This window comes from Pelodiscus sinensis, chromosome 1, assembly GCF_052426305.1.
Source record: "Pelodiscus sinensis isolate ZL-2025 chromosome 1, ASM5242630v1, whole genome shotgun sequence".
NCBI classification, from domain to species: domain Eukaryota; kingdom Metazoa; phylum Chordata; order Testudines; family Trionychidae; genus Pelodiscus; species Pelodiscus sinensis.
Genome location: NC_143052.1, coordinates 321,621,615 through 321,648,287, shown reverse-complemented (window position 1 = coordinate 321,648,287; position 26,673 = coordinate 321,621,615). Strand labels below are relative to the sequence as shown.

At 45.9% G+C, this 26,673-nt stretch overlaps 2 protein-coding genes across 2 annotated transcripts; both read left to right on the top strand.

Annotated features, from left to right (window-relative positions):
• Positions 1-107: 107 nt before the first annotated feature.
• Positions 108-11,118, top strand: LOC149525938 (maestro heat-like repeat-containing protein family member 2B). Its single transcript, XM_089776493.1, has 9 exons — positions 108-226; positions 1,684-1,807; positions 3,054-3,163; positions 5,263-5,415; positions 6,635-6,789; positions 8,308-8,470; positions 8,914-9,110; positions 10,381-10,518; positions 10,727-11,118. The coding sequence occupies exons 1-9, from the start codon at positions 110-112 to the stop codon at positions 10,842-10,844; spliced, it is 1,275 nt and encodes a 424-aa protein (XP_089632619.1). The 5' UTR covers positions 108-109; the 3' UTR covers positions 10,845-11,118.
• A 3,587-nt stretch (positions 11,119-14,705) lies between these two features.
• LOC142825338 (protein maestro-like) lies at positions 14,706-24,467 on the top strand. The gene is made up of 7 exons (XM_089775708.1): positions 14,706-15,461; positions 16,471-16,653; positions 17,537-17,692; positions 18,725-18,859; positions 21,076-21,178; positions 22,151-22,216; positions 24,137-24,467. The coding sequence occupies exons 1-7, from the start codon at positions 15,273-15,275 to the stop codon at positions 24,208-24,210; spliced, it is 906 nt and encodes a 301-aa protein (XP_089631834.1). The 5' UTR covers positions 14,706-15,272; the 3' UTR covers positions 24,211-24,467.
• Positions 24,468-26,673: the final 2,206 nt, after the last annotated feature.

The window sequence follows — 26,673 nt, the reverse complement described above, 5'->3', positions numbered from 1 at the left end:
ATTCCAAAGAGATAAAAGCAAAAGCAAAAGGACTCTCATATCCTGTCTCATATTGCATGCAGAAGAGATAATAATAACTCGTGCATAATCTCTACCCTTGCAGGTGAGGATGGCAGCTCTCCATTTTGTCCTGAAGCTGCTCAGTTCAGGAAGTGTGGAGAATTGTGCAGCAGGGGATATGGTCGCCTATGTATTCAGAGAGTTCGATGTGTCCACCAGAAATCTGGTAAGGAGAGTTCTTAACACTTAGGACTCAGTTCTGCCATTCTGGCATGCTGATTGTTCCCCTTGACTTCAGTGGGAGCTTTGGATGCTCAAGGATGCAGCTGGACTGAAGGATTAGAGCTAGAATCTGATCAGTGATATTCGTGTAAAGCCAGGGTAATGCCCCTGACTTCAGTGGCATTATTTTGGATTTACACAAGTGTAACAGAGACCAGAATCTGATTCTGGATATTTACATCTGACAGTGCGACCTACATTCCTTAGACCTCGGGCAAGTCAGTGAAAATTCTGACAACACAATCTTTCAGTGAAATGCTCTTGTATAAGGAAGCACATCTTTTTTATAAATAGACTCTTGATACAATTGCAGTGCCGCTTGTTAAGTTATTGTGGTCACACATAGGTTGGCTGTGTCAGTGTCATAGATGCATTCCTATACTCTCAGGCTGTTAAAGTTGAAGCAAAATGCAGGACAATGTAGCACTTTAAAGACTAACAAGATGGTTTATTAGATGATGAGCTTTCGTGGGCCAGACCCACTTCCTGATCTGAGGAAGTGGGTCTGGCCCACGAAATCTCATCATCTAATAAACCATCTTAAAAAAAAATAAAAATAAATAAATCTTGTTAGTCTTTAAAGTGCTACATTGTCCTGCATTTGCTTCAGCTACCCCAGACTAACACAGCTACATTTCTATCGCTGTTAAAGTTGAATTTCTATTTCTATTTAATCAGATAAGAACATAAAACATGAATGGCCATTCTGGATCCCCCAGACAAATGGTTCATGTAGCCTGTCTTCTGACAGTGGTGGGTGTTATGTGCATCAGAGGGAACAAACAGAACAAGGCAATTGTTGAGTGATCTCTCCCTTGTTGTCCAGTCCCAGCCCCAGGCAGTCAGAGATATAGGGACACCCATATCATGCATCTCTGATCATCTTATATGGCTCTATCATACCCCCCTGTAAGCATCTCTTTTCTAAGATGAATGGTCCCAGTCCTTTTAACTTCTCCTTGTATGAGTTGTCCCATATCCCATATCATTTTTGTTGCTTTTCTCTGAACTTTTTCCAATTATAACCTAACTTTATTTAAGTTGGAGGACTACAATTGCTTGCAATATTCAAGGTGTGAGTGTACCATGGATTTGAAACAGTGGCATGATGATATTTATCATATTATTATTCATCCCTTTTCCTAGTGGTTCCTAACATACCATTAGCATTTTTAACTGCAGCTGCATGTTGAACAGATGTTTTTAGAGGACTATCCACAATGACTCTGAGATTTTTCTTGAGTGCTACAGCTAATTTAGACCCCATCAATTTGCATGTACAACAAGGATTATGTTTTCCAATGTGCCGTACCCAGGTACAGTAATGGAGTTCACAATAAAGAAGGCAAATAATGTCCAGTATAGCCGGAGAACTTTCATTCTTCATTCTTTTAAAATTAGCCTCAGGAAACTTTTCATCAGATTGGATCTCTGATTGGGCTGTTAGCACCATACACCTGTGATTCAGTTACGACATCGCGTCAGAGGGTGGTTGACTGTATCAACTGTCTTCTCAATATACAAGGTGAGGAGACCATGAGCAGGTGTAAGTAACTCTTCACTTTCTTTCATTGTTGTAATGACCATTTTTTCCATCTGTAATTCTTTCTGTCTTGTTAGCAACACTTATATAACAGAACGATTGGGGCCTTGTAAGTACATTGCTGGAAGAGAACTGCACAAATAATAAATAATCTGCAAATATTAGAGGGTGGACAAAATATAGCACACAGGCCAGATCTGCCCTTCTCCCCAGAATTTCTGTCTGGAGCGCTCAGCTGATTAGCAAGCATGCCAGCAGCATGTGTTCAGCTGCCCCTCTCCGACCTTGCTCCATCCTATCTGCTGCTAGTGGTGTGTGGAGGGGAGGTGAGCAGGGAGACGTGCAGAAGTCAGGGTGACCCCTTTGCCCTTGTCATCATCTCTGCAGAGCAGAGTTTGGGGAGAGGGACACATACAATAGTGCTGCTCCAGTCTGAAGTATGGTGAGTAACGGAGTGCCTATCTAAAGAGGCAGTGCACTGTTTCTAAGATTTCTCTGGCAGCCAGCATGTCCCTCTCTCTCTCTCTCTCTCTCTCTCTCTCTCTCACACACACACACACACACACATTGTCTCACACACACTCTCTCCCCCGCCATATGCCCATATGCCCCCGCTCTGCAGAGTGGGGTGGGGAGAGGGAGATGACAGAGCAGGACAGCTTTCCCTTAAAGAGACTGAGAGCAGAGTGGCTACTGAAACCAGATATACAGAGAAAGATGCTCCACACAGAATACAGTGCCTGTTTAATCCTGTATGAATCACAATGAATCACATGCCATTACTGTTAACTTTCAGACATAGGGGCTACGTCTAGACTACATCCCTTTTTCGGAGGGATAAGGGATCTTTCGGAAAAGGCTTAATTTTCCGCAAGATCAGCATCTAGACTGGCGCTTTTCTCCGGCAAAGCTCCGTGCCGAAAAAAGCTGCAGCCATTTTTATGCTAATGAAGCAGGGGAGATTTAAATCCCCGCTTCATTAGCAATTGCGATACGTCTAATTTACATCCCTTTTCCGAAAAAGGGATGTAGTCTAGACATAGCCTGACGGTAAAATTCTGACTCCGTTAAAGTCAACAAGAATTTCGTCATTGGCTTTAGTGGGGCCAAAATTTCACACACAGCTGGTAATAACATACCCCATAGATCCTCCTGTATGATTATCTATGGATCAGAGGTTCAGTTTTATTAAATGTTGCCATACTTTTTCTCCTTTTCTCTATCCTAGGTCAGTGCACTAACCTGGGGTCAGCAGAGGAGGAGCTGAGTTGTCTCCGTGAGGCACTAACAACTCCAGACCCTGAGGCTCTGTTTCAAGCATCTTCCAAAATGGCTAAGGTAACAAACACTAGGTGACTGTCCTAGTGGCTGTGCACCATTCATTTTCCCTTGTCCAGAGGACTGGAAAAGGGCAAATATAGTGCCCATCTATAAAAAGGGAAATAAGAACAACCCAGGAAACTACAGACCAGTTAGTTTAACTTCTGTGCCTGGGAAGATAATGGAGCAAGTAATTAAGGAAATCGTCTGTAAACACTTGGAAAGTGGCAAGGTGATAGGGAACAGCCAGCCTGGATTTGTAAAGAACAAATCATGTCAAACCAATCTGATAGTTTTCTTTGATAGGATAACGAGTCTTGTGGATAAGGGAGAAGTGGTGGATGTGGTATACCTAGACTTTAGTAAGGCATTTGATACAGTCTCGCATGATATTCTTATCAATAAACTAGGTAAATACAACTTAGATGGGGCTACTATAAGGTGGGTGCATAACTGGCTGGATAACCATACTCAGAGAGTAGTTATTAATGGTTCACAATCCTGCTGGAAAGGCATAACAAGTGGGGTTCCACAGAGGTCTGTTTTGGGACCGGCTTTGTTCAATATCTTCATCAACGATTTAGATATTGATATAGAAAGTACGCTTATTAAGTTTGCAGATGATACCAAGCTGGGAGGGGTTGCGACTAATCTGCAGGATAGGGTCACTAATTCAAAATGACTTGGACAAATTGGAGAAATGGTCTGAGGTAAATAGGATGAAGTTTAAGACAAATGCCAAGTTCTCCACTTAGGAAGGAACAATCAGTTTCATACATACAGAATGGGAAGCGACTGTCTGGGAAGGAGTACGGCAGAAAGGGATCTAGGGGTTATAGTGGACCACAAGTTGAATATGAGTCAGCAGTGTGATGCCGTTGCAAAGAAAGCAAACATGATTCTGAGATGCATTAACAGGGGTGTTGTGAGCAAGACATGAGAAGTCATTCTTCCGCTCTACTTTGCGCTGGTTAGGCCTCAATTGGAGTATTGTGTTCAGTTCTGAGCACCGCATTTCAAGAAAGATGTGGAGAAATTGGAGAGGGTCCAGAGAAGAGCAACGAGAATGATGAAAGGTCTAGAGAACATGACCTATGAGGGAAGGCTGAAGGAATTAGGTTTGTTTAGTTTAGAAAAGAGAAGATCGAGGGGGAACATGATAGCAGTTTTCAGATATCTAAAAGGGTGCCATAAGGAGGAGGGAGAAAACTTGTTCATCTTGGCCTATGGGGATAGAACAAGAAGCAATGGGCTTAAACTGCAGCAAGGGAGATTTAGATTGGACATTAGGAAAAAGTTCCTAATTGTCAGGGTAGTCAAACACTGGAATAAATTGCCCAGGGAGGTTGTGGAATCTCCATTTCTGGAGATATTTAAGAGTAGGTTAGATAAATGTCTATCAGGGATGGTTTAGACAGTATTTGATCCTGCCATGAGGGCAGGGGATTGGACTCGATGAACTCTCAAGGTCCCTTCCAGTCCTAGTATTCTATGATTCTATGATTGTTTTATGCTTTTGTGATGTCTTTCCACACTTGGAGCGAGCTATGGGAGTGAGGCATTCATGGGTAATCAGTAACATGCTTTTCATAGGTATATGCTATGAATGCCATGTAAAAAACAAACAGATTCCAGACAGTTGCATGAACATGCCCATGCATGTGCGCGCGCACATCCATCCATCCATCCATCCATCCATCCAGGGGGAAAATATGTGAGCGGGACATCAAGCTGAGAAACCAGTCTTGGCACCTTGTGTGTTTACCTGAACCTATATTTGTGTGCATGCATCTCTTTGCATATTTTTATATTTTGTGAAAAGATGTCATGTACATAATAGAATATAAACTGGAAATTTACATCCTGTTTGTCCCATACAATGTTGTGCTAACTGTACAACCTAAGATCTAACCTGATATTATTAGTGTAGAATAGAGATGTGGTAGCTAGAAAGATTACAGAGAAAATTTTAATTGCAACTGCCTTGCCAGATATGAGCCCAATTAGCAATTTGCTGATGAATACATTATTTTCCTATACAGCTCTTAGGCCTCCTTTCTTAAAAGTACTGGAGCCGACTATCATTGCAATCTTTCCTGTTTTTGATCTGTCCACAGGTGGTTAGTAAGTACTTTCCCTCTGAACAAGCCACAGATTTTATTGAGGCCATACTGGATCGTATGCTGTCTGCTAGCCCCTCCTGTGCCACAGCAGCCGGTCTGTGGATGAAGATCATCCTGAAGGAGTGTGGAGGTGCCATGCTGGATGAGGTAAAATAGAAGCTGGAGAGGTTTTTCTGGCTAACCTGCAGGCTTTCAGGTCTTTGCCATCATTTGCAGTGAACACAAGTCTTGCTGTTTCTCCCCCTGGGATTGGAAGTTAATTCCATCTGTGTTCCTATCCTGAGTCAGGCAATGGGGGAATCAACAGCAGAAGACAGAGATAATCTAACGGTACATCTGCACTAGCTCGTTAGTTCGAGCTCGGTAGGGTAATGAGGGCAAGCGGAGTTGCAAATGAAGCCCGAGATTTAAATATCCCGGGCTTCATTTGCATGTTCCCTGGCGCCACCATTTTTAAATCCCCCTTACTCCAAACTCCGTGCCCGCGGCTACATGCGGCATGGACTAGGTAGTTCAAATTAAAGATCCTAATTCGAACTACCGTTACTCCTCATGGAATTAGGATCTTTAATTAGAACTACCTACTCCGTGCCGCGTGTAGCCGCGGGCACGGAGTTCGGATTAAGGAGGATTTTAAAATGGCAGCACCCGGGAACATGCAAATGAAGCCTGGGATATTTAAATCCTGGGCTTCATTTGCAACTCTGCTTGCCCTCATTACCCTACCTAGCTCGAACTAACGAGCTAGTGTAGCCGTACCCCAAGGGAAAAGGAAGATGCTTGATTATTTGTCTATCTTGTTGTCACAGTTTCCAGCCATGAAAGGCTTGGAAAAATTAGACTCCGAGTAAAATGCAAAAAGAGAATATCCGGCCCCAAGAGACAAGCTAAGTGAACTACATCTTAGGGCCTCAGATAATGAGGGGTCTCTAAAAATACCCCCAAATTACTAGTTTTTACTTGCCTCTTTGCCTATGTATAGATAGATAGATAGATAGATAGATAGATAGATAGATAGATAGATAGATAGATAGATAGATAGATAGATAGATAGATTATTTCTATTTTCATTGTCCTTTCTGTTAGAATAATACATGTTTTTTTGGAAATGCAATGAGGCCTCTTTAACTTGACATAGCTTAGGGCCTCAGCATGTCTTAACCCGGTGTTGCAGCCAGGTATGGGCAGAGATATGTATAATTTTTGTGGGTTAAATCTATGCAGCCATGTCTAAATACTTGTTTTTTGAAGGAAGGATTTTCTACAAGAACAGCAAATTGCTAAACGACTAAATAAACGTTTTGGTTCTGCAGAATGAATGGAGAGAATGGAAAAGGGACATTTTTTCTGGTTTTATTCTGTCCAGGTGCCAGCTATCCTGAGTAGAATATACATTCACATGCCTACCATCAAGCAGGGTAGCTTGAGGCAGTTCCTGGTGGAGGCAGTGTCCATTCTAGGTCACCATCACCTAGAGGCAGTGATCTTCAGCCTCCTCCTCAAACGTCTGCCGATGGACAGGTATATAGTGCTCCTTACAGTGTTCATTTTGGTAACCATGGATCCCACGGCTTCACTGGAAGATGTAAGGCTTCATTTAAGCCACAGACAGTTTGAGATAATTCCTAAAGGTTAATAGCTTGGGTCTTTCTGCAGAAAGGTCCAAGACCATGTCAAGGTGGGTGCAGGGAGAAATTAAGTGTCATTCTGTTTCCATTAATTAATAGTTGCTTTGGCATCCTAAAGACTTCCCTTTACTGGCATCACTGGAGTGGACTTTTGCCTCTCCAGACCCCTGAACTAACATCACCCTGGAAATTGCCAGTGACTGTTCGTTTTCTGGTAGCATGAAAGCTTCAAATCCAAATTCCTGGCTGATTAGCAAGGATAGGGCACCAGGCTTTTGGTATCAGCAAGGGTATGGCTGCTGGAATGGAATTGTCATTCTTGGTACTTAAAGACAGGGTGGTAAGCATATCTATCATTTCATTCAAACATCCCTAGCTGAATTATCAGTCATCAGTGCAGGAATCTAAGAACATGAGAACGGCTGTAGTGGGTCAGACCAAACGTCCATCTAGCCCAGGATCCTGTCTTCAGACAGTGGCCAATGCCAGGTGCCCCATAGGGAGTGAACAGAACATGCCCATTCTGGCAAATAGAGGCCAGGGAATGCCATTTGTGAAGAGGTCATGGGCTAGCCACAAATATTTGTTCTCATAGTTGTACATCCAGTTAGTAGGAAGATCATTTTTCTTTCTTCAACTTGTCTCCCAGGCCGTAGATCTTTGGGCATCACATGCTCATGATTCCATATCTACTGAGAAGTAGGAAAACAGGAACTGTGATTAGAGCTCTGTGTCCTTTCCTTCTGAAGTCTAGCATTAATGGTTATGGTGCAGTAAGACTAGGGTTGTGTCTATACAGCACCCTAAACTTGAAATAAGATGCACAATATGCACTCTGCAAATTGCGTATCATATTTTGCATAGCCTATTTTGAAATGTGGCGCTTCTACACAGCACCAAATGTCGAAATAATGTGCTATTTCAAGCCATCCCTTATCCCTCATGCAACAAAGTTTATTGGGATGGCAAAATAGTGTGCCCATTATTTTGAAAAATATTTCAAAATAACGGGCTGCTTGTGTAAATGTGGGGTAGCTATTTCAGGATACCTCCAGGATCCCCAAATAGTCATGCACTGTAGAAATGTAACCTGAAATGTAATTTAACTTAGTTCTGTAACTAGAAACTCAATATGTAAAACATGAGGACCATATAAGGAGGACAGCACTCTGAACTTGCTCATCATAGGCAGGGCTTGACAAATAATACAATCTACTCACCCATGGCGTGTAGATTGTAACCTGGAAGAGCCAGGTTTGGGCGATCTGTGCATGCGCAGATCGCCGGACAGCGCGGTTGGTGAGCCCTGATCATAGTCAAGGAGAAAATTTGTTCTTTACTTGAATATGATGCATATAGTCAGAGCCACAAAAGTCTCCAGGGGTCACATATAACTTATGTTAAATTGCAGTGACACCACTGAGCTGTGGAGATCTCTGGGGACAGATCCCTTGCTCGCCCCTCAAGTCCTGAAGGTCCTAATAGAAAGAATAAAGACTCCAACAAGCCAAGAAGGAAGCACGACCTCAGAGACAGAAACTGACCTGCATTTAGCAGCTGCTGAACCTCTCACAGTAAGTTAGACGACAGACATGTATTTCTCTGCCTTGTGACACACATGCTGATGGAAAGCTAGATGAGTGGTATAATATTGTCATATGGGCACTTCTTTTCTGAAGTACTGTTTCCTGGATTCCAGCTGTGCTTTCTGTGGAACAACAGATGGCAGATTTAGAGTATGTGGCTGATTCACTTAATAATATCTGGCAATTAGAAAGTCTTTGAATCAGATTTCTTACAGTGCTTTGCAAATGTTTTGTGCAACTCATAACATGCCTTGATAGGTCGTACACATTTTTACAGATATGGGACGCTAAGGCACACATGGAGTGAATTGCTCTCGGTCATTCATCAAGTTAGTGACAGGAGTGGGAATTTAGTCCAGCAGGTATCAGAAGGGGAGAGAGTGTGATAGTGTTAGGAAGAGACCTCTTCTTTTACCATGCTCTCCTTTCAGGCAACATGTGCCATCTTTGAAGTGGTGTCAGCATTGCAGTTGAGCAAAACTGTGCAGGAGCTGTTCCCGGAGTTGTTCACTGTTCTTCTGCAGCAGATCAGCCAAACCCTAGGACAAAAGATGCCTTTGCCCAGGATGAGCAGCCGAAGGAGGTTATTTAGAAAAGGACAACAACTATGTGAGGGCAACCCTTGCAGGTAATTAGAAGAAAGGGAGCAAAACAAAGAGAATCCCAGTACATTTGTGTGACACTCCCCAGGAGTTCTCAGGGTTATGAGGCACCTTACCATCACCTGCTTTTAATATGAGAAAGTCTTGTTTGTGCTTGCTATAGGTCAGTTCCCTGAAACCACCAACCTCTGGCAACACAAACACTACTATCTCTTTGTCCTCTCTTTCTGACTACAGCTTAGAGAATCTCTATCAACGGATTCTCCTCTAAGAGAAGTCTCCCTGCATCTCCCCACCAATCGGCTTTCCCCCATCTCTTAGTTTAAAAACTGCTCTACAGCCTTTTAAATGTTTAGTGCCAGTAGTCTGGTTCCACCCTGGTTTAGGTGGAGCCCATCCTTCCTGTATAGGCTCCCCCTCTCCCAAAAGTGTCCCCAGTTCTTGATAAATCCAAACCCCTCTTCCCTACACCATTGTCTCATCCACACATTGAGACTCTGAAGCTTTGCCTGCCTACCTGGTCCTGCGCGTGGAACTGGAAGCATTTCCAAGAATGCCACCATAGAGGTCCTGGATTTCAGTCTCTTTCCTAGCAACCTAAATTTGGCCTCCAGGACATCTCTCCTACCCTTCCCTATGTCATTGAGACCTACATGTACCACGACCACCGGCTCCTCCCCAGCACTACACATAAGTCTATCTAGATGCCTCTAGCATTTTGTCTCTTTTGCTCTCTGTTTCCCTCAAACACTCCTGTGGGTGTCCCTTTAGGCAGATTCCTTATTAATGGGATAATAGGTTTGTTGATTCTATAGCCCCACTCTAGCCAGGCAATCAGGTACATTTCTATCCAATTAGGCTTTCTCTGGGGAAGCTAATTAGTACTAGTAGTTACCAGAGTGCTGACCCCAAGTGCAAGCTCTCAGCACCCTGTCACATCTCGCTGGACATAGGGCCCCAAAATAACCATTAGTGATCACTAATCTCTCTGTGTCCCAGCTTTTGGGGTCTGGTTGTGTATTTTTTCCATATTACTGTACTGTGCTAGTGCCCATACACCTTGCAGATAGGAGAAAGTGACTGCAAAATGTTGTCCATAGCAACACTAGTAATATGAGATGTATGAGACTGAAATACCTCCTGGAATTAAGTCCTTCCAAAAACAGTGGTCCTCAGGATACTGTCAATGGATGAACTGTCAATGAACAACAGACCTGACAAGTAACTGGGGTTTCCTGACTGCTTAGGCTGTGCCTTTCTATTGGTTACTACAGTTCTGTGCCTCTTTTCCCCCAGGCTTTCTATTGAAGCATTAGAGGCTGTGCTTCTCAAGGCTACGAATGAGAAACTGATAAGAACTCTCTGGATGCAGAAAACTTGGATGCTTCTTGAAAATCCGCAGACTCACCACGAGGGGGTGTGTTTGCTGGTGAGGTAAGAGATCTAGGAGACAGCACTTCATCCTCAGGGATCGGCAACAAATAGAGTGACTGACAGGGAACTTTCAGGTATAGCTTTGTGCGGGGTGCCCTGGGTGAGAAACACAGAGCTTCCATGCGTAGGTTTTAGAGTTGTATGGTCATAGCAGCTAAGCTTTTGAAGTGCACAGTCTGCCCCATAAGTGGTTCCTTTTGTCTTCCAGGGTTCTGCAAAGATCTGGACTAATAACAGTGGAGATCATACAGAGCCTCCTTCCCTGGGTAAATTCCCCATCAGAAAACCAGCGAGTCACCAGCACAGCTTTCTTTGCTCAGGTATGAGCAGTTCCACCATTAGGCTGTTATCTGTTGTTTACCTTTCTCTGGGGAATTGTACAGTTCAGTTCACAGGAATTCATTTTAGATAGTAGAATGTGTCCTTTATAAGGAAATCTCATAAGGAACTTCATTACACCTTTCTTAATCATTTTCTCTTTGTTATTTTTGGGGCCTAAACTAGCCTAGCCTAGCTGCCTATTCTAGTTGCTGGTTAAGAGAGAGTGAGCAAGATATAGATAGGCTACGTCTACATTGGCAAGATTTTGCGCAAATAGGGTATGTCTACACTACAGCACTAATTCGAATTAACTTAATTCAAATTAGTTAATTTGAAAAAAGCTAATTCGAATGAGTGCATTTAGACCTAAAAACTAATTCAAATTAGCATTTTGCTAATTCGAAATAGCATGTCCACATTGAGTGGACCCTGAACCGAAGTTAAGGCTGGCCAGAACCAGTGCCGTCAGGGCATCAGGTTAGGACTTAAGGTGTGGAGCTGCTTCCTCAGGCTAGCCGAGGGCTGTGCTTAAAAAGACCTGACCCCCATCCCGGACAGACAGTTCTCAGGATTCCCCGCTTGCATGTCTAACTCGATGGGGACATCAAAGCAGTCCTGTCTTGGAGTGCCCTGAATGCCCACACTCGGCACATTTCAGCACTCGACCATCAGCCCGGCTGCACTTGCCGCAGGCTGCCATCCGGGGGAGGTCAATCAGGGGGCTATCAGGATCCAGGAGGCCCTACAGGAAAGCTTCCACCCCGAGGAGCCCGCAGAACCACCCCAGTCCTCCCCATCGGGGGCTCGTGCCCCATTCCTCCCTCACCTCCTTCCACTTACCCTTCCCAAGCCCCCTCTTCCTGATGTAAAAAATAAAGGACACGTGTTCAAAAAAAGAAACTCTCTTTATTTAACAAAACTGGGGGCGGGGGGGATTAACCTCTGGGGGACTGGGAAAAGGAGGTGGGAGAGGGGAAGAAAGAGGGTGGGAGAGGGGAGGTAGAAACCTGGGAGGAGGGAGCTGGAAGGGGGAAGCCAGGGGAAGAAGGAGGAGGGGAAGTATAAAACTATGGTACGCCATATCTTCAGAACTGTCTACAGATGTGGTCTTCTCACCTCAAAAAAGATATGGCCTTAGAAAGGGTTCAGAAAAGGGCAAGTACAATGATTAGGGGTTTGGAACAGGTCCCATATGAAGAGAGGCTAAAGAGACTGGGACTTTTCAGCTTAGAAAAGAGGAGACTGAGGGGGGATATGATAGAGGTCTATAAAATCATGAGTGGTGTGGAGAGGGTGCATAAAGAAAAGTTCTTCATTAGTTCCCATAATATAAGGACTAGAGGTCACCAAATGAAATGAATGGACATCAGGTTTAAAACTAATAAAAGAAAGTTCTTCTTCACACAAAGTTCTTCTTATAGTCAACCTGTGGAACTCCTTGCCACAGGAGGCTTTGAAGCCTAGAACTATAACAGAGTTTAAAGAGAAGTTAGATAAATTCATGGAGGTTGGGTCCGTGGAGTGCTATTAGCCAGGGGGTAGGAATGGTGTCCCTGGCCTCTGTTTGTGGAAGGCTGAAGATGGATGGCACGAGACAAATTGCTTGGTCATTGTCTTCGGTCCATCCCCTCTGGGGTACCTGGTGTTGGCCGCTGTTGGCAGACAGGCTACTGGACTAGATGGACCTTTGGTCTGACCCAGTACGGCCATTCTTATGTTCTTATGTACTAAGCGCAGGGCTCAGGGTCGGGGGTCTCACTGGAACAACTTGATTTTCATGCAAACCTGCTCCTGGGTTTGGATGTGGCCTTTGGTGGCCAGGCTGGCAGCTATCCTGCCCTAGACGGCTGCATTCCTGTGCCTAGTGTGGAGGTCGTGGACGCTGGAGGCCTCCCCCCAAACCTCGATAATGTCCACGATCTCTGCACTAGACCAGGCGGGCGCCTGCCTCTTGTGGCCCTGGGCAGGCTCCTAGGAGCCGCCAGCCTGGTCCTGGGGAGAGGCGGAGGGCTGGGTGGCAGCGGGTGGCTGGCTCATGCCATGCCAGGTGCAGGGTCTGCTGGCTGGGTGCTGGCAGGCTTGCCACTGGCACAGGCACTGTAGCCAGACCATGCCCCTTTAAGGGCTCTGGGGCTGGGAGAGGGGCAGAAAAGTTTCCCTGGTTTGGCCCAGAGTGGCCATCAGGGCAACCTGATTAGGGTTAGCCTCCAACTAGTTCGAATTAAGTGGCTACACAGCCCTTAATTTGAACTACTTAATTCGAACGAGGCGTTACTCCTCGTAGAATGAGGTTTACCTAGTTCGAATTAAGCGCTCCGCTAGTTCGATTTAAATTCGAACTAGCAGTTTGTATGTATAGCCGCTATTAAAGTTAATTCGAACTAATGGCTGTTAGTTCGAATTAACTTTGTAGTGTAGACATACCCATACTTTTAACGCAAGAGTTTTTGCATTAGAATATTTGCGCAAGAGAGCGTCTAGACTGGCATGTGCTGTTGTGCTAAGAGGCGCTTTTCTGCAAAATCATCCGTGCCAGTGTAGACGCTCTCTTGCGCAAGAAAGCTCCGATGGCCATTTTAGCCATTGGGCTTTCTTGCACAAGAAATTAATGTGGCCTGTCTACACTGGCCTCTTGCGCAAGAACAGTTGCACAGGAGGGCTTTTTCCTGAGCGGGAGCATCATAGTTTTTGCGCAAGAAGCACTGATTTTAGACATTAGAATGTCAGTGTTCTTGTGCAAGAACTCCCCGCCAGTGTAGACTGGCAGCTGCTTTTGCGCAAAATCATGCCAATGTAGATGTAGCCATAGAATTTGCATTACTAGACCTTTTCTGACAATTCCTAGGGCTAATACTGACCAACAGCTCCTGATTTTGGTCTAGCTCAGCAAATCTTCTAAATGAATCTAGTGTCCTAATACTATAAAATAAGCAACATACAAATACATTAACATCTATCTTAGATTCTCATTAATCTAGAATAATAGATTCATAGAACATTCGAACTGGAAGGGATCTTGAGAGGTCTTCGAGTCCAATCCCCAGCCATCACGGCAGGACCAAGCACAGTCTAGATCATCCCTGACAGGTGTTTGTCTAACCTGCTCTTAAATATTTCTAGTGATGCAGATTCCACAATCTCCTGAGGCAATTTATTGCAGGGTTTAACCACCCTGACAGGCAGGACGTTTTTCCTGCTGTCCAACCTAAACTTCCCTTGATGTAATTTAAGCTCATTGCTTCTTATCCTATCCTTAGAGGCCAAGGAGAACAATTTTTCTCCATCTTCCTTAAAACATCCTTTTAGAAACTTGTATTATCTGAGTACTTCAAAATGATAATGTAGTATCTGAGTGCCTCAAAACTCTTTAAAAGTATGTATCCCTACAATACCCCTGTGAGGCAGGGAAACACTATTAGTCCCATTTTGCAAACAGGAAACTGATGCACAGAAGGCCCAAGTGACTTGCCCAACATCATCTAGGAAGTCTTTGAGGGTGCAGGAAATTGAACTGGAACCTCCTAAGTCCTAGGCTGCTAACTACTGGAGCATCCTCCCTCTCCACAGCCTTGCTATAACGTCTGTGTCATATTTCACATTTACGCTAAGTCGCTATTTTAGAGGCTCATCTGGTGGTTCTAGGAATCTGTTTGTGCCCCAAAATCTTTCTACACCCCACCTAGGAAAGGAGTCACAAACGTGGGTTTTCAAGGTCTGCCTAGAGAGGCCTCATGAAAACTGCCAATCAGAGCCCAGCTGGCTCAGATATATGGAGCTACAGGGCTTTATTAGGTCAGTTCCTTTCAGGAAGTGGAGGGCCAAGAAAAGATGCTATTCTCTGGCCAAACCAATTCACAGGGGTTTATTTCAGGCAGCATTTTCTGAAGCTGAATTTGCAGAGAGAGAGTCCTTACGAGCCTTAAACATATAATTAGAGGGAGAAACTGAAAGTGGCCCCATAGGAAGAACCCAAGGAAAAAGTAGCAATAAACTGAAATGAAGCAATGACTCGCTGCTATTTCTAGGTTGGAACCAAGAGTAGTGGGCAGGCTCAGGTTCCCCAGTGGCATAAACCCGATGAAGGGGACAAGGCTTATGGAGAGGTTGAACAAAGAACAGACTATAAAGGGTCCAGAGTTGGGGCTGAAGACCCTAGTGAGGGCAACAGGACCTAAAAGGCATTTGTTTGGACTTTGGGACTTGGCCAGAGGGCTGAGCCATGGAAGACTCACTAAGATCGACTGGCAGGATGCACCTGGGCGAGAAAAGGATTGTGGTATCAAATGCAGTCACTGAGAGGCTTTCAAGGGATGAGCAATCACCCATTATAGTGCCTAAAAGGAAAAATCCATGTTTTTAACACAGTACTCATTCATATAGAATAATAAATTACAGTGTATTACGTGTCTCCTCAAATTATATTCGCTATCTTAATGAACATATTAGAGCTAATGGACATGTTGATTTTATTTCAGCTAATGACTGATCCCATACTCAGGGAGAAGAAGATCCTTAAGTCTATCTTACATAGCTTAGAAGAAAGGTCACGGGACAATAACAGCATTGTCCGTCAAATGGCTGTAAGAGGCCTAGGCAATTTAGTCTATGGGGCACCTGAGAAGGTAAGATAGAATACTGAATACAATGCAGCATAACTAGAGAAACTAAAGGAAACAATTGCTCAGGATTTACAGAGGCCATGCACAATGCACTAGGCCAATGTCTGCTCTCTCATACCCCTGTAACCTCTTTGCAGTCAATACACAGCAGGTTTGTTCTCTTGGTAAGCTGGGCATAAGGAAACAATATGTACTTAATATGATCATATGTAAATGTATACTCCTAGGAATGAAGAGTGTAGGCTTTATTTCCATGATGAGAGATTCTATTCCAGGAAACAGAGACACTAAAAAACTCAAATCATGATAGATAATCAGCTGAACGTAAGCACCCAGTACAAAGCTGTGACCAAAAGAGCTGAGGTGATCCTCGGAGGCATAGACAGAGGGATTCTGAATAAGAATAAAGAAGTTATTTTACCTCTGCTTATGGCACTGGTGTGAGAACTGCTAGAATACTATGTCAGGATCATGCCTGCAATTCAAGAAGGATGTTGATAAATTGGAGAAGAGTCACAAGAATTTTCAAAGGGCTAGAAAATGTGCCTTTAGATTCAATGGGGGAGGGAGGGGGAATGAAGCTAAACTAATTCAGACTGCTAGTAAGGCATACATTTTAATGGTAATTTTAATCATTGGAACCATTTACCAAGGGTTGTGGTGGGGTCTCTATCAGTAGCAACTTTAAAAACAAGATGGGCTGTTTTTCTAAAAGAGGTGCTCTAGTCAAACAGACATTATTTTGGGGAGGTTCTGTGTTGTGAAGGAGGTCAGACTGAATGATCACAATGGTCCCTTTTGGCCTTCAAATCTAAGTAATTAGAAATCTAATAGGATTACATAGGTGTAATATGGCACAGAGTTTGGCTTATTGTAGCTAGTACCTGATGTAAAATATAGCTATAGGTCACTAGGGGGGCAGATGAAATTCCCACTGCTTCATCATTGCTAAAAAAACATATTAGAAATGTGGTTAGTGGAAAGTGTTTTTTAATGTCATACGTCTGAACAGGTGAAAAAGTACAAGAAGTTTCTTCTGGAGGCACTGATCAGGACTTTAGAAGACACTTTCAGTTCTGAAGTCATTGCCGAAAGCCTGAAGGCACTGGCCAACGTTCTGAACGAGCTGAAAGGGAAGGACATAGGTTCTTCCTTCAGAGACCTCACCACACAGATCCGGAAGTACTTCGATAATGTACGTGAACAGAAGCCTTCAACCCCAGTTCAGCTGACATTGATGAGGCTCCATTTACAATGCATGATGTGTCCTCACTGGGCATTGTTCATGTCAGAATGAAGTGATTTTAGGCCTTAGGGAAGAGATGTGTTTTATGGAGGAGCAGAGAATTAAGAAAATGAGGATGCCATCCCTGCTCCTTCAGTCTCACCCTTCTGTTCATCTTTATTTCCAATGAGAATGGCAAAGGAAGTATGAATACTAGATTAGGTAGCTGCATACAAGGAAAATGGGCATACAGGGTGTAATAGACTGTTTTGGGCCTGCTCCATACGATTTTTATGTCAGATGGTTGAAATTATTCCATTTTGCAGAGAAGTTTGAGATTTCAAATTTTGGTTTTGTTCCTATTTGGGGGACACACCCCCCAGCCCAAATTTCAAAACTCTTTGTGAAACCGTAATACTATTCTCAACCCAGCTCTACTGGGAGCCTTGCCTGAGGGCAGTCTACTGGCAGACTATGCTGGAGACAGGGAACCTGGAAACACTGGGAATTAGAGGTGCCAGGGTGCACATTTCCTGGCTCCTTGTCAGCCTGCCAGACAGGCTGTTCTGAAGGTGAGGGCCAGGAAGCCCAAGATCCCAGTTAGCCTGCTAGATGGGTCACCAAGAAGCTGACCAAGTACCCCTACTTGGCTTCTGGAAGAATGTTGTCAAAATTGAACTGTCTTCAAAGTATTTTGATGAATCAACACATTTGGCCCAAACTTGATTAATTCCAGTTCTTTTAAACTTCTGTAGTTGGAATCACTCTACCCTAATGTAGAAGAGACAGCTGTGCTAGATACATGATGTGGTTATTTCTTCGTTACCAACCTGTGTGGCTTTCTTGGCTATAGGAGGACAACACTCTTCGTGCATTGGCCTTTGTCCTGTTTGGTATCCTGGCCGGCTCTGCAAAGAGAAAATGGAAGGACTATTTTGCCAAGCAGGTTAGACAGAGCTGGGTCACGCTTCTGCTGCACCTGCAAGATCCAAGCCCTGAGGTTTCAATGGTAAGAATGACAGTGACTTAATTACTAAGCAAAAAGAATCTTCCTCCTGATGCCAGGGGAGCTCTGCTATTCCTTCCCACAGTGGAGACCTAAATTCTTCCCTCAGTTCATTGCCCTCCTTTTGAGTCAATCCCAGACAGGCTGGTCCTTAGCAGCCAGGGTTGTCTCACTGGAGTTCAGGATAGGTCATGGGTCTGATCCCAAGAGTTCATTCCTGCCTATCTCTGCACCCCACGTTCCTGCCTCCCCACAACAGAGGAAAGACCACAGCTATGCCTAGTGAAGCAGCTTTCATAGCTACATCTGTTCTGAAAAAACATTGCTGCTATCTCCAGTTTTCAGTATTATAAAATCATAGAACCATAGGTTTGGAGGAGACCTCAGGAGGTCACTGAGTCCAACCTCCTGCCCAAAACAGGACCAGCCTCAACTAAACAATCCCAGCCAGGGCTTTGTCAAGCTAGGATTTGAAAACTCTAGATTTAGAGGTTCCGTTGCCTCCCTAGGTAACCCATTCCAGTGCTTCACCACCTTCCTAGTAAAATAGTTTTTCCGAATATCCAACCTAGACCTCCCCCACTGTAACTTGAGACCATTGCTCCTCATTCAGTCATCTAGTACCACTGAGAACAGCCTCTCTCCATCCTCTTTGAAATCCCCCTTCAGGTAGTTAAAGCCTTCTATCAAAGCTCCCCTCACTCTTCTCTTCTGAAGACTAAATAATCCCAAATCCCTCAGCCTCTCCTTGTAAATCATGTGTTCCAGCCTCCTAATCATCTTGGTTGCCCTCCATTGGACTTTCTCCAATGTATCAACATTTTTTAAGTAATGGGGTGCCCAGAATTGGATGCAATACTCCAGAAGTAGAATCCCTTTCCCCCTATTAAAGTCATGCTGGCATATTTTCTGTCTATTACTTCAGGGGAATCCCTTTTATTCTTGGGGTAGATGAGCAGTCAAGGACATGAGTTCCATTTGAATGAGCACAATACGTGTTATGGAACAATTCAATGGTGCAACCCTCTTTTTCAGGAGTGCAGAGCTACATTTCATCTCTGTGCCCCATTTTTGGGACTGAAGAGGCTCCAAACTATACTTAATGAGCATCTTAGTTGGAGAACCAAGCTGAACCCTGAGGAGCTCCAGATGGATATCTGCAGACACCTTGTGAGTGACCTACAGAATTATATGAGATTATTGACAGCATAGGCTTGTGGTGTAGAAGCAGGGGGAATGTGTGATGGGCAATGTAAGTATCTATGGGTATGTCTATGCTACAAAGTTAGTTTGAACTAACGGACGTTAGTTCGAACTAACTTTCATAGGTGCTACACTAGCGCTCCGTTAGTTTGAATTTAATTCGAACTAACGGAGCGCTTAGTTCGAACTAGGTAATCCTCATTCCACGAGGATTAAGCCTAGTTCAAATTTACTAGTTCGAATTAAGGGCTGTGTAGCCCCTTAATGCGAACTAGTGGGAGGCTAGCCCTCCCCAGCTTTCCCTGGTGGCCACTCCGGCCAACACCAGGGAAACTCTATGCCCCCCTCCCGGCCCCGGACCCCTTAAAGGGGCACGGGCTGGCTACGGTGCCCGTGCCAGGTGCAAGCCTGCCAGCACCCAGCCAGCAGACCCTGCACCTGGTGCGGATCGAGCCACCCACCCGATGCCCCCCAGCCCTCCCCCTCTTCCCGGGACCAGGCTGGCAGGTCCTGGGAGCTTGCCCGGGACCGCAAAAGGCGGGCTCCCTCCTGGGCTAGTGCGGACATCGTGGACCTCATCCACGATCTCCGCACTAGGCACAGGAAGGTGGCCGGCTAGGGCAGGAGAGCTGCCAGCCTGGCCACCCAGGAGCAGGTGTGCATGAAAATCAAGGGGGTCCACTGAGACCCCCGACCCTGAGCACTGAGCTTACAATGGCCATCCTGGGTCAGAACAAAGGTTCATCTATCCCAGTAGCCTGTCTGCCGACAGCGGCCAACCCTAGGGACCCTGGAGGGGATGGACCGAAGACAGTGACCAAGCCATTTGTCTCGTGCCATCCCTCTCCAGCCTTCCACAAACTTTGGGCAGGGACACCACTCCTACCCCCTGGCTAATACCACTCCATGGACCCAACCTCCATGGCTTGATCTCACTTCCCTTTAAACTCTGTTCTAGTTGTAGCCTTCACAGCCTCCAGCAGCAAGGAGTTCCACAGGTTGACTCTTTGCTTTGCGAAGAACAACTTTCTGTTACTAGTTTGAAGCCTGCTACCCATTCCTTTCCTTTGGTGTCCTCTAGTCCTTCTTTATGGGAACTAATGAAGAACTTTTCTGTATGCACCCTCTCCACCCAACTCCTGGTTTTAGAGACCTCTATCCTGTCCCCCCTCCGTCTCCTCTTTTCTAAGCTGAAAAGTCCCAGTCTCTTTAGCCTCTCTTCATATGAGACCTGTTCCCAACCCCTGATCATTTTAGTTGCCCTCCCCTCTGCCACCCTCTCTCTTCCCCTCTTCCACCCCCTTTTCCCAGTCTCCCCCAGTTTTGTTCAATAAAGACAGATTCCATTGTTGAACACAATTGTCCTTTATTTTGTACATCAAGAAGAGGGGCTAGGAAGGGTAAGTGGAAGGAGTTGAGGGAGGAATGGGGTACGCGCCCCCGATGGGGAGGACTGGGCTGGCTCTGCGGGCTTTTGTGGTGGAAGCTCTCCTGCAGCCCCCCAATTGCCCCATCTCCCCAGATGGCAGGCTGCGGCAAGTGCAGCCGGTCTGATGGCCAAGTGCTGTGATGTGCCCAGTGTGGGTACTCCGGGCACTCCAAGCCAAGACTGCTTTGCAAGCGGGGCACCCCTGAGAACTGTCTGTCCGGGGTGGGGGTTGGGACCCTTTAAGCACAGCCCTCGGCTAGCCTGAGACAGCATCTCCACGCTCTAAGTCCTCCTCTGATGACCTGCCGGCACTGCTTCCGGCAATCCTTAAGCCCGGTTCAGGGTCCACTTAATGTTGACATGCTAGTTCGAATTAGTAAAACGCTAATTCGAACTAGTTTTTTAGTCTAGATCCGTTAGTTTTAATTAGCTTAGTTCGAATTAAGTAATTCGAACTAAGTGAGTTCGAATTAACGTTGTAGTGTAGACGTACCCTATTAGAGTGGGATACAGGACTGAGGGTGAGAGGAATGTAAATCTGCCATAGATTCCCACTTTCCCCACTTCTACACAGCCTCCTGTCCTTTCTTTTATTTACTTGTTTAAATTAAAAAAAAAGTCTGAGTGAGTCCAATAACTGACAGCAGTGGCAAGAGGAACACAGACTGTTTACTTGTGGTTTGTAAAGGCATGTGTTGGCAGTCAAAGGGCATTTCTAGCCAGAGAGAGCTCATGTGTCCCTGATTTTCTCTAGGCCAAAGAGAAGGCTGAGCTACTGGAGAACTTTTACAAAACTACCATCACATACTTCTGCAGCAGCTGGGAAGAGATCCGGGCAGTTGCAGCCAAGTTAGCTGGTGAGAGAAAGTGTGCCGTGTCCCTTTTGGTATTCCCTTTGAGGTAGACAGAAAAAGTCCCTGTGTGCAGCACTGAGCTACTATTAATCTCTCCGTGCTGTGACTTCTCATGCATAAATGGAGATGTTAATGTTCTCCTACTTCTCCAGTGTGGTGTTAGGAGGAATTTGTAAGTTGCAATAGAATGCTTTGAGATGGCGCAGTCATTTAGTAGCAGAGGCTGGCACACTGTCACGTAGGGTATGTTTATTCTCCGATCAAACTAGTGTGCTAAAAATAGAGTAGCTGTGGCAGGAGTAGCAGGAGGGGTTAACTATTCCAAGGATGATCCCATCCAAACCCAAAAGTCTGTTCTCAAGGTGGCTAGCTCCTCCGACTGCTTCTGTCATCTTACCTGCACTCTATTTTTAGTAGTCAGAGTTAGTGTGGACTCAAACTATAGACCTAAGCTCAGTGTTGTTCACTGTTCCTTACTGGTGCTTCATCACTGGGAGGTAGGCAGGCCACCGCCACACAGTGCCTGCTGTTGCAGGTTCCTGATTGCCTTGCCCAGGAAGCACTAGATTCCTCCCCTTTGGCCCTGTGCCATCCTTTCCTTAGCACACCCATGCAAGCCAGGCAAGCATTGTGGCCTAATTAATTTATCCATGTGAGATCCTTGCTTAGTACGCACTTATTCCTGGCCCCAGCCCTTTGTTCACACCACTAGATTAATACACTATCCTAGTATATCTCCAATAACTGACAGCAGTGGCAAGAGGAACATAGATTGTTTAAAGCAAATGAGGTTTTATGTAAACATTCTTAATTTTTTTCTCTTATTCTCTTCAGTGTGGACGCTAAACTTTTCTAGTATTTTCTTGCCTACAGCTCACCTTAGACCCACAATAGAAGCCAAAGGGCCAATGTTATCACCTTGCACTTAACAAGAGAAGGTTTTTTATTGATGTTTATTTTACACTGCTTATTTAGGCATCATCCTGGAACATACGGACACCAAAAATATGAAATGGCTGGACATGGAACATCTGTTGACCTGTAAGTAACAAATACAGGTGAAATCCTATTCATTAGTGAGTTATAAAGAAATTTAGCTGACAAGCAAGCAGTAACTGATACCACAGGTGTGAAGTGCATCAGCCACACATCAAAGGACAGATTCAGCTTTAGTCTGCTCTGAAAGAGGTACGTCTACACTACAGCGTTAATTCAAGTTAACTTAATTCGAAATTGTTCATTTGAATTAAGCTAATTCGAATTATGCATCTATACACAAAACCTATTTCAAAATAGCATTTTGTTATTTTGAAATAGCGCGTCCACACTGAGTGGACCCTGAACCGAAGTTCAGGCTGGCCGGAACCAGTGCTGGCAGGGCATCAGGTTAGGACATAGTGTGTGGGGCTGCTGCCTCAGGCTAACTGAGCTCCGTGCTTCACGGGACCCTACCCCCACCCCGGGTTCCCCGCTCGCTTGTCTACCCCGATGAGGGACAACAAAGCAGTCCTGTCTTGGAGTGCCCTGAGTGCCTGCACTCGGGACACCACAGCACTCGGCCACATGGAGCCAGAGCTGCCCCTGGGCACACCGGTGCGTCTCGTAGGGTTGTTGCCATCAGCCCAGCTGCACTTGCTGCAGGCTACCATCCGGGGAGTCCATTGGGGGGCTGTCAGGATCCAGGAGGCCCTGCAGGAGAGTGTCCACCCCGAGGAGCCCTCAGAACCACCCCGGTCCTCCCCACCGGGGGCTCGTGCCCCATTCCTCCCTCACGTCCATCTACTTACTCCTCCCTAGCCTCCCTTCCTGATGTCAAATAAAAGACATGTATGTTCAAAAATAGAAACTGGGTTTATTGAACAACAGGGTGAACCTCTGGGGAGACTGGGAAAAGGAGGTGGGAGAGAGGAATAGAGTGGGTGGGAGAGGGGAGGGTGAAACCTGGGAGGAGGAAGTTGGAAGGGAGAAGCAAAGGGAAGAAAGGAGAAGGGAAGATCAGGGCCCAAGGTTGGGGGTCTCACCGCACCAACTTGAATGTCATGCAAACCTGCTCCTGGGTTCGCATGTGGCCTTTGGTGGCCAGGCTGGCAGCTATCCTGCCATTGACGGCCGTGTTCCTCTGTCTAGTGCGGAGATCATGGATGCTGGGGCATCCCTCCCAAACCTGAATAAGGTCCATGATCTCCACCCTGGACCAGGAAGGCACCCGCCTTCTCCAGCCCCTGTCAGGCTCCTGGGTGCTGGCAGACTGCTCCTGAGGAGCAGTGGAGGGTTGGCTGCCAGTGCCTTGCTGGCTCACGTTTTGTGGCTACTGGCTCAGGGGCCCCAGTGGCCACTGCTGGCTCTTGGCTGGTAGGCTTGGATCTGGCACGGGCCAGGGTCTATCCCTTTAATAGCTCTGGGGTTTACCAAATTTGAATTAAGCGCTCTGCTATTTCGAATTAATATCGAAATAGCGGTTTGCATGTATAGATGCTATTAAAGTTAATTCAAAATAACAGCTGTTATTTTGAATTAACTTTGCGGTGTAGACGTACCTGGAGGAAACTGCAGCCAGTGTGATATAAGTCAGTGCATCTCCTGGCTATCCTGGCAATGCCTCTTCCCAACCTGTGTGATCCACTCTTTGGGCTCCATCGGCTCCCTGGAAGCCACTTTTTGCTACCCCAAACTCCACACCATCAGATTTATTTCTGTCAGGAGATGTAAAATAACTTAAAAGCAGAAGCTATTGAGTCAATGGAGCACCTTCCAATTGGATGAGTTTCTGGTAGGGTCAGGGTCTCCCCTCTCCCCCCTCCTCCATCTCAGTTTGGAGCTTGGAAGGATCCCAATGGAGGAACCTAAAGCTTTGTTTGTACAGAGAGCTTCTGTAGCTTGGTACTCACTGGTACTAAATCTCCAGCTACTGCAGGCATAGGTGACTATATGAAAAGTGAGTCATATTCTCTGTAATTCCAGCTCTCCAGGTACTACAGAATGACCCAAGTCCCATTGTCCAGATGGTGGCAACTCAGGTCCTAAGAGACATCTGACCTGGATGAGTGCTCGGGGAATGAAGCACAGACAAATAGATCAAAGAGCTCCTGCTACCTTGAATGGGAACAAGAGAGGGATTGCTGGAGGACAATGTGCTCTGTCTGTGCCAGCTTGTTTCCAGCTTGCACCTCATATACTTCGGTGGGAAGCTAGACCTTGGTGGTATGCGGCCAGCTCTGCTATGGGGTAGGAGAGTAGTATAAGGGCCCTACCATCAATCAAACATTAGCCCTGCCACCTGACCCTGGAAGTCCCCCCCCCCCCCGACTCCCCGGAAGTTCCTTCTCCCTTGTCACCGGCAGTCCCGCCCCTGGAGGGTAGTACATCCGGGTCGAGAGGGACAGGTGACCGGAAGTAAAAAAGGATGTCATGTGACCCCCGTTAGGCCCGTCCCCTGTCACCGGAAGTCCCGCCCTTGGGGGTAATACATCCGGGGTCAAGAGGGGCAGGTGACCGGAAGTAAGGGGTGTCATGTGACCCCTCTAAGGACTTGCCCCGCCTCCCTCTACCAATCAGGAAGGGCTTTCCCCGTAGGACCGCCCCGCGAACCGCTTTGACCAATCGGGGGGCAGTTCCGGGACCGGATGACCCGCCCAGAAGTGGGTCGTGTGACCCCTCTAAGAACTCGCCCCGCCTCCCTCCACCAATCAGGAGGGGTTTTTTCCCTGTAGGACTGCCTCGTGAACTGCTTTGACCAATCAGGGGGCAGTTCCGGGACCGGAAGACCCGCCCAGTAGTGGGTTGTGTGACCCCTCTAAGAACTCACCCTGCCTCCCTCTACCAATCAGGAGGGTTTTTTTCCCTGTAGGACCGCCCCACAAATCGCTTTGACCATTTGGGGGGTGCAGTTCTGGGACCCGTTGACCAGACCGGAAGCTGGTCGTGTGACCCCTCTAAGAGCTTCCCGTGACACCCTCTGTCAATCAGAGCATAGCACTTCCCCATAAGTTCTAGCGCCACACAAAAGAAGCCATCTTGTTCCAAGAGCGCGTGTTTCAGAGAGCGTGCAAACGCTGAGCAGAAACATGGACTCTTTCACCACCCCCACCAGAAGTTTGGAGTTTGTTTTGGTGACGAGGGCCTTCCACCACATGAGAAGAAAGTGCCACATCAGCAACAGTTCCGAGGACGAGGGAGAGGCAAAAAGGGGCCCTTTGCCCCCTCTGCTATTGGATACACCAGGATCTGATCCCGAAACCCAACTCCTCCCACGGCAGCCTGACGAGCTAGACGGCCTCTCGTTATCTGTCCCTGTGGAGGATGCTGCCCATCTCTCCCAGGAGTCGGACAAGGTGAACGGAAAAGAAGTCAAACAGGTAAATGAAAAAATCGAGGTGGGGGGCATCATGGGTGTTTTGTGAATCTAAAAACCAGCAGCTGTAGCTTATTCTCTTTTTTGACAATCTCTTGCCAGGTCGACGATGACTTTCTAGAAACCTTTGAGAAATTGCACATCGGTAATCCTGTGGGAGTAAATCTATCTTGTGCCCGCTTTTTTTGCTCATATCTGACACATGGATCTCGAGAACAAACGTGCAAGAATGAATTAACTCGGACTCCCTAATAGCGATAGTGGTGGGGGTGTCATGGTGCCCATTTGCAGATGGCTGTAAAAGGGTGTGTTAATCCAGATGCTTAATAAAACTTGTATGAAATGTGTTGGTGTGAATGTGTTCCTTCCATACTTACAGCATCTTTTACTAACACAAATAACAGTCATGTCTACGCAGATTGCTCTGTTAGAGAAAATACATTACACCCCCAGGGAAGCTGGCAGCTTTGGTGGGGTGAACCCTCTGTTTCAAGCAGTCAAAAAGCACAGTAAAACTTTGAACAGAAGACAGGTAACATCATGGCTTTCGGACCAACACGCTTACTCTTTGCACAAGCCTGCTCGAATACATTTTAAAAGAGACAAGACCATTGTCTCAGACGTGGATGCACAATGGCAAGCAGATTTGGTGGATATGCACCGGTTCTCCAAACGCAACAGCGGTTTTAAGTATATTTTAACAGTGATAGACATTTTATCAAAATATGCCTGGGCCTTAGGCCTAAAGGACAAGACGGGCAAGGAGGTAGCCAAGGCCTTTAAAGCTATTTTCAGCGAAGGTCGCGTGCCTCAAAAATTACAAACGGATCGGGGAAAAGAATTTTTAAACAAACCTTTAAGTGGATTGTTAAAGCGGCATGGTGTCCACCATTTTGTTACTAACAATGAAGTCAAAGCGGGGGTTGTGGAGCGATTTAACAGAACTTTAAAATCTAGGATGTGGAGATATTTTACAGCCCACAATACCTTTCGCTACATTGACATATTATCTGAGTTTATAAAGAGTTACAGCTGGAGCTTTCACAGAACTATACGGACCAGACCTGCTGATGTGAACCTCGCAAATTCTCTGAAGGTCTGGAAAACTGTTTATGGAGATGATGTTAAAATAAAACAGGCTGTTGTT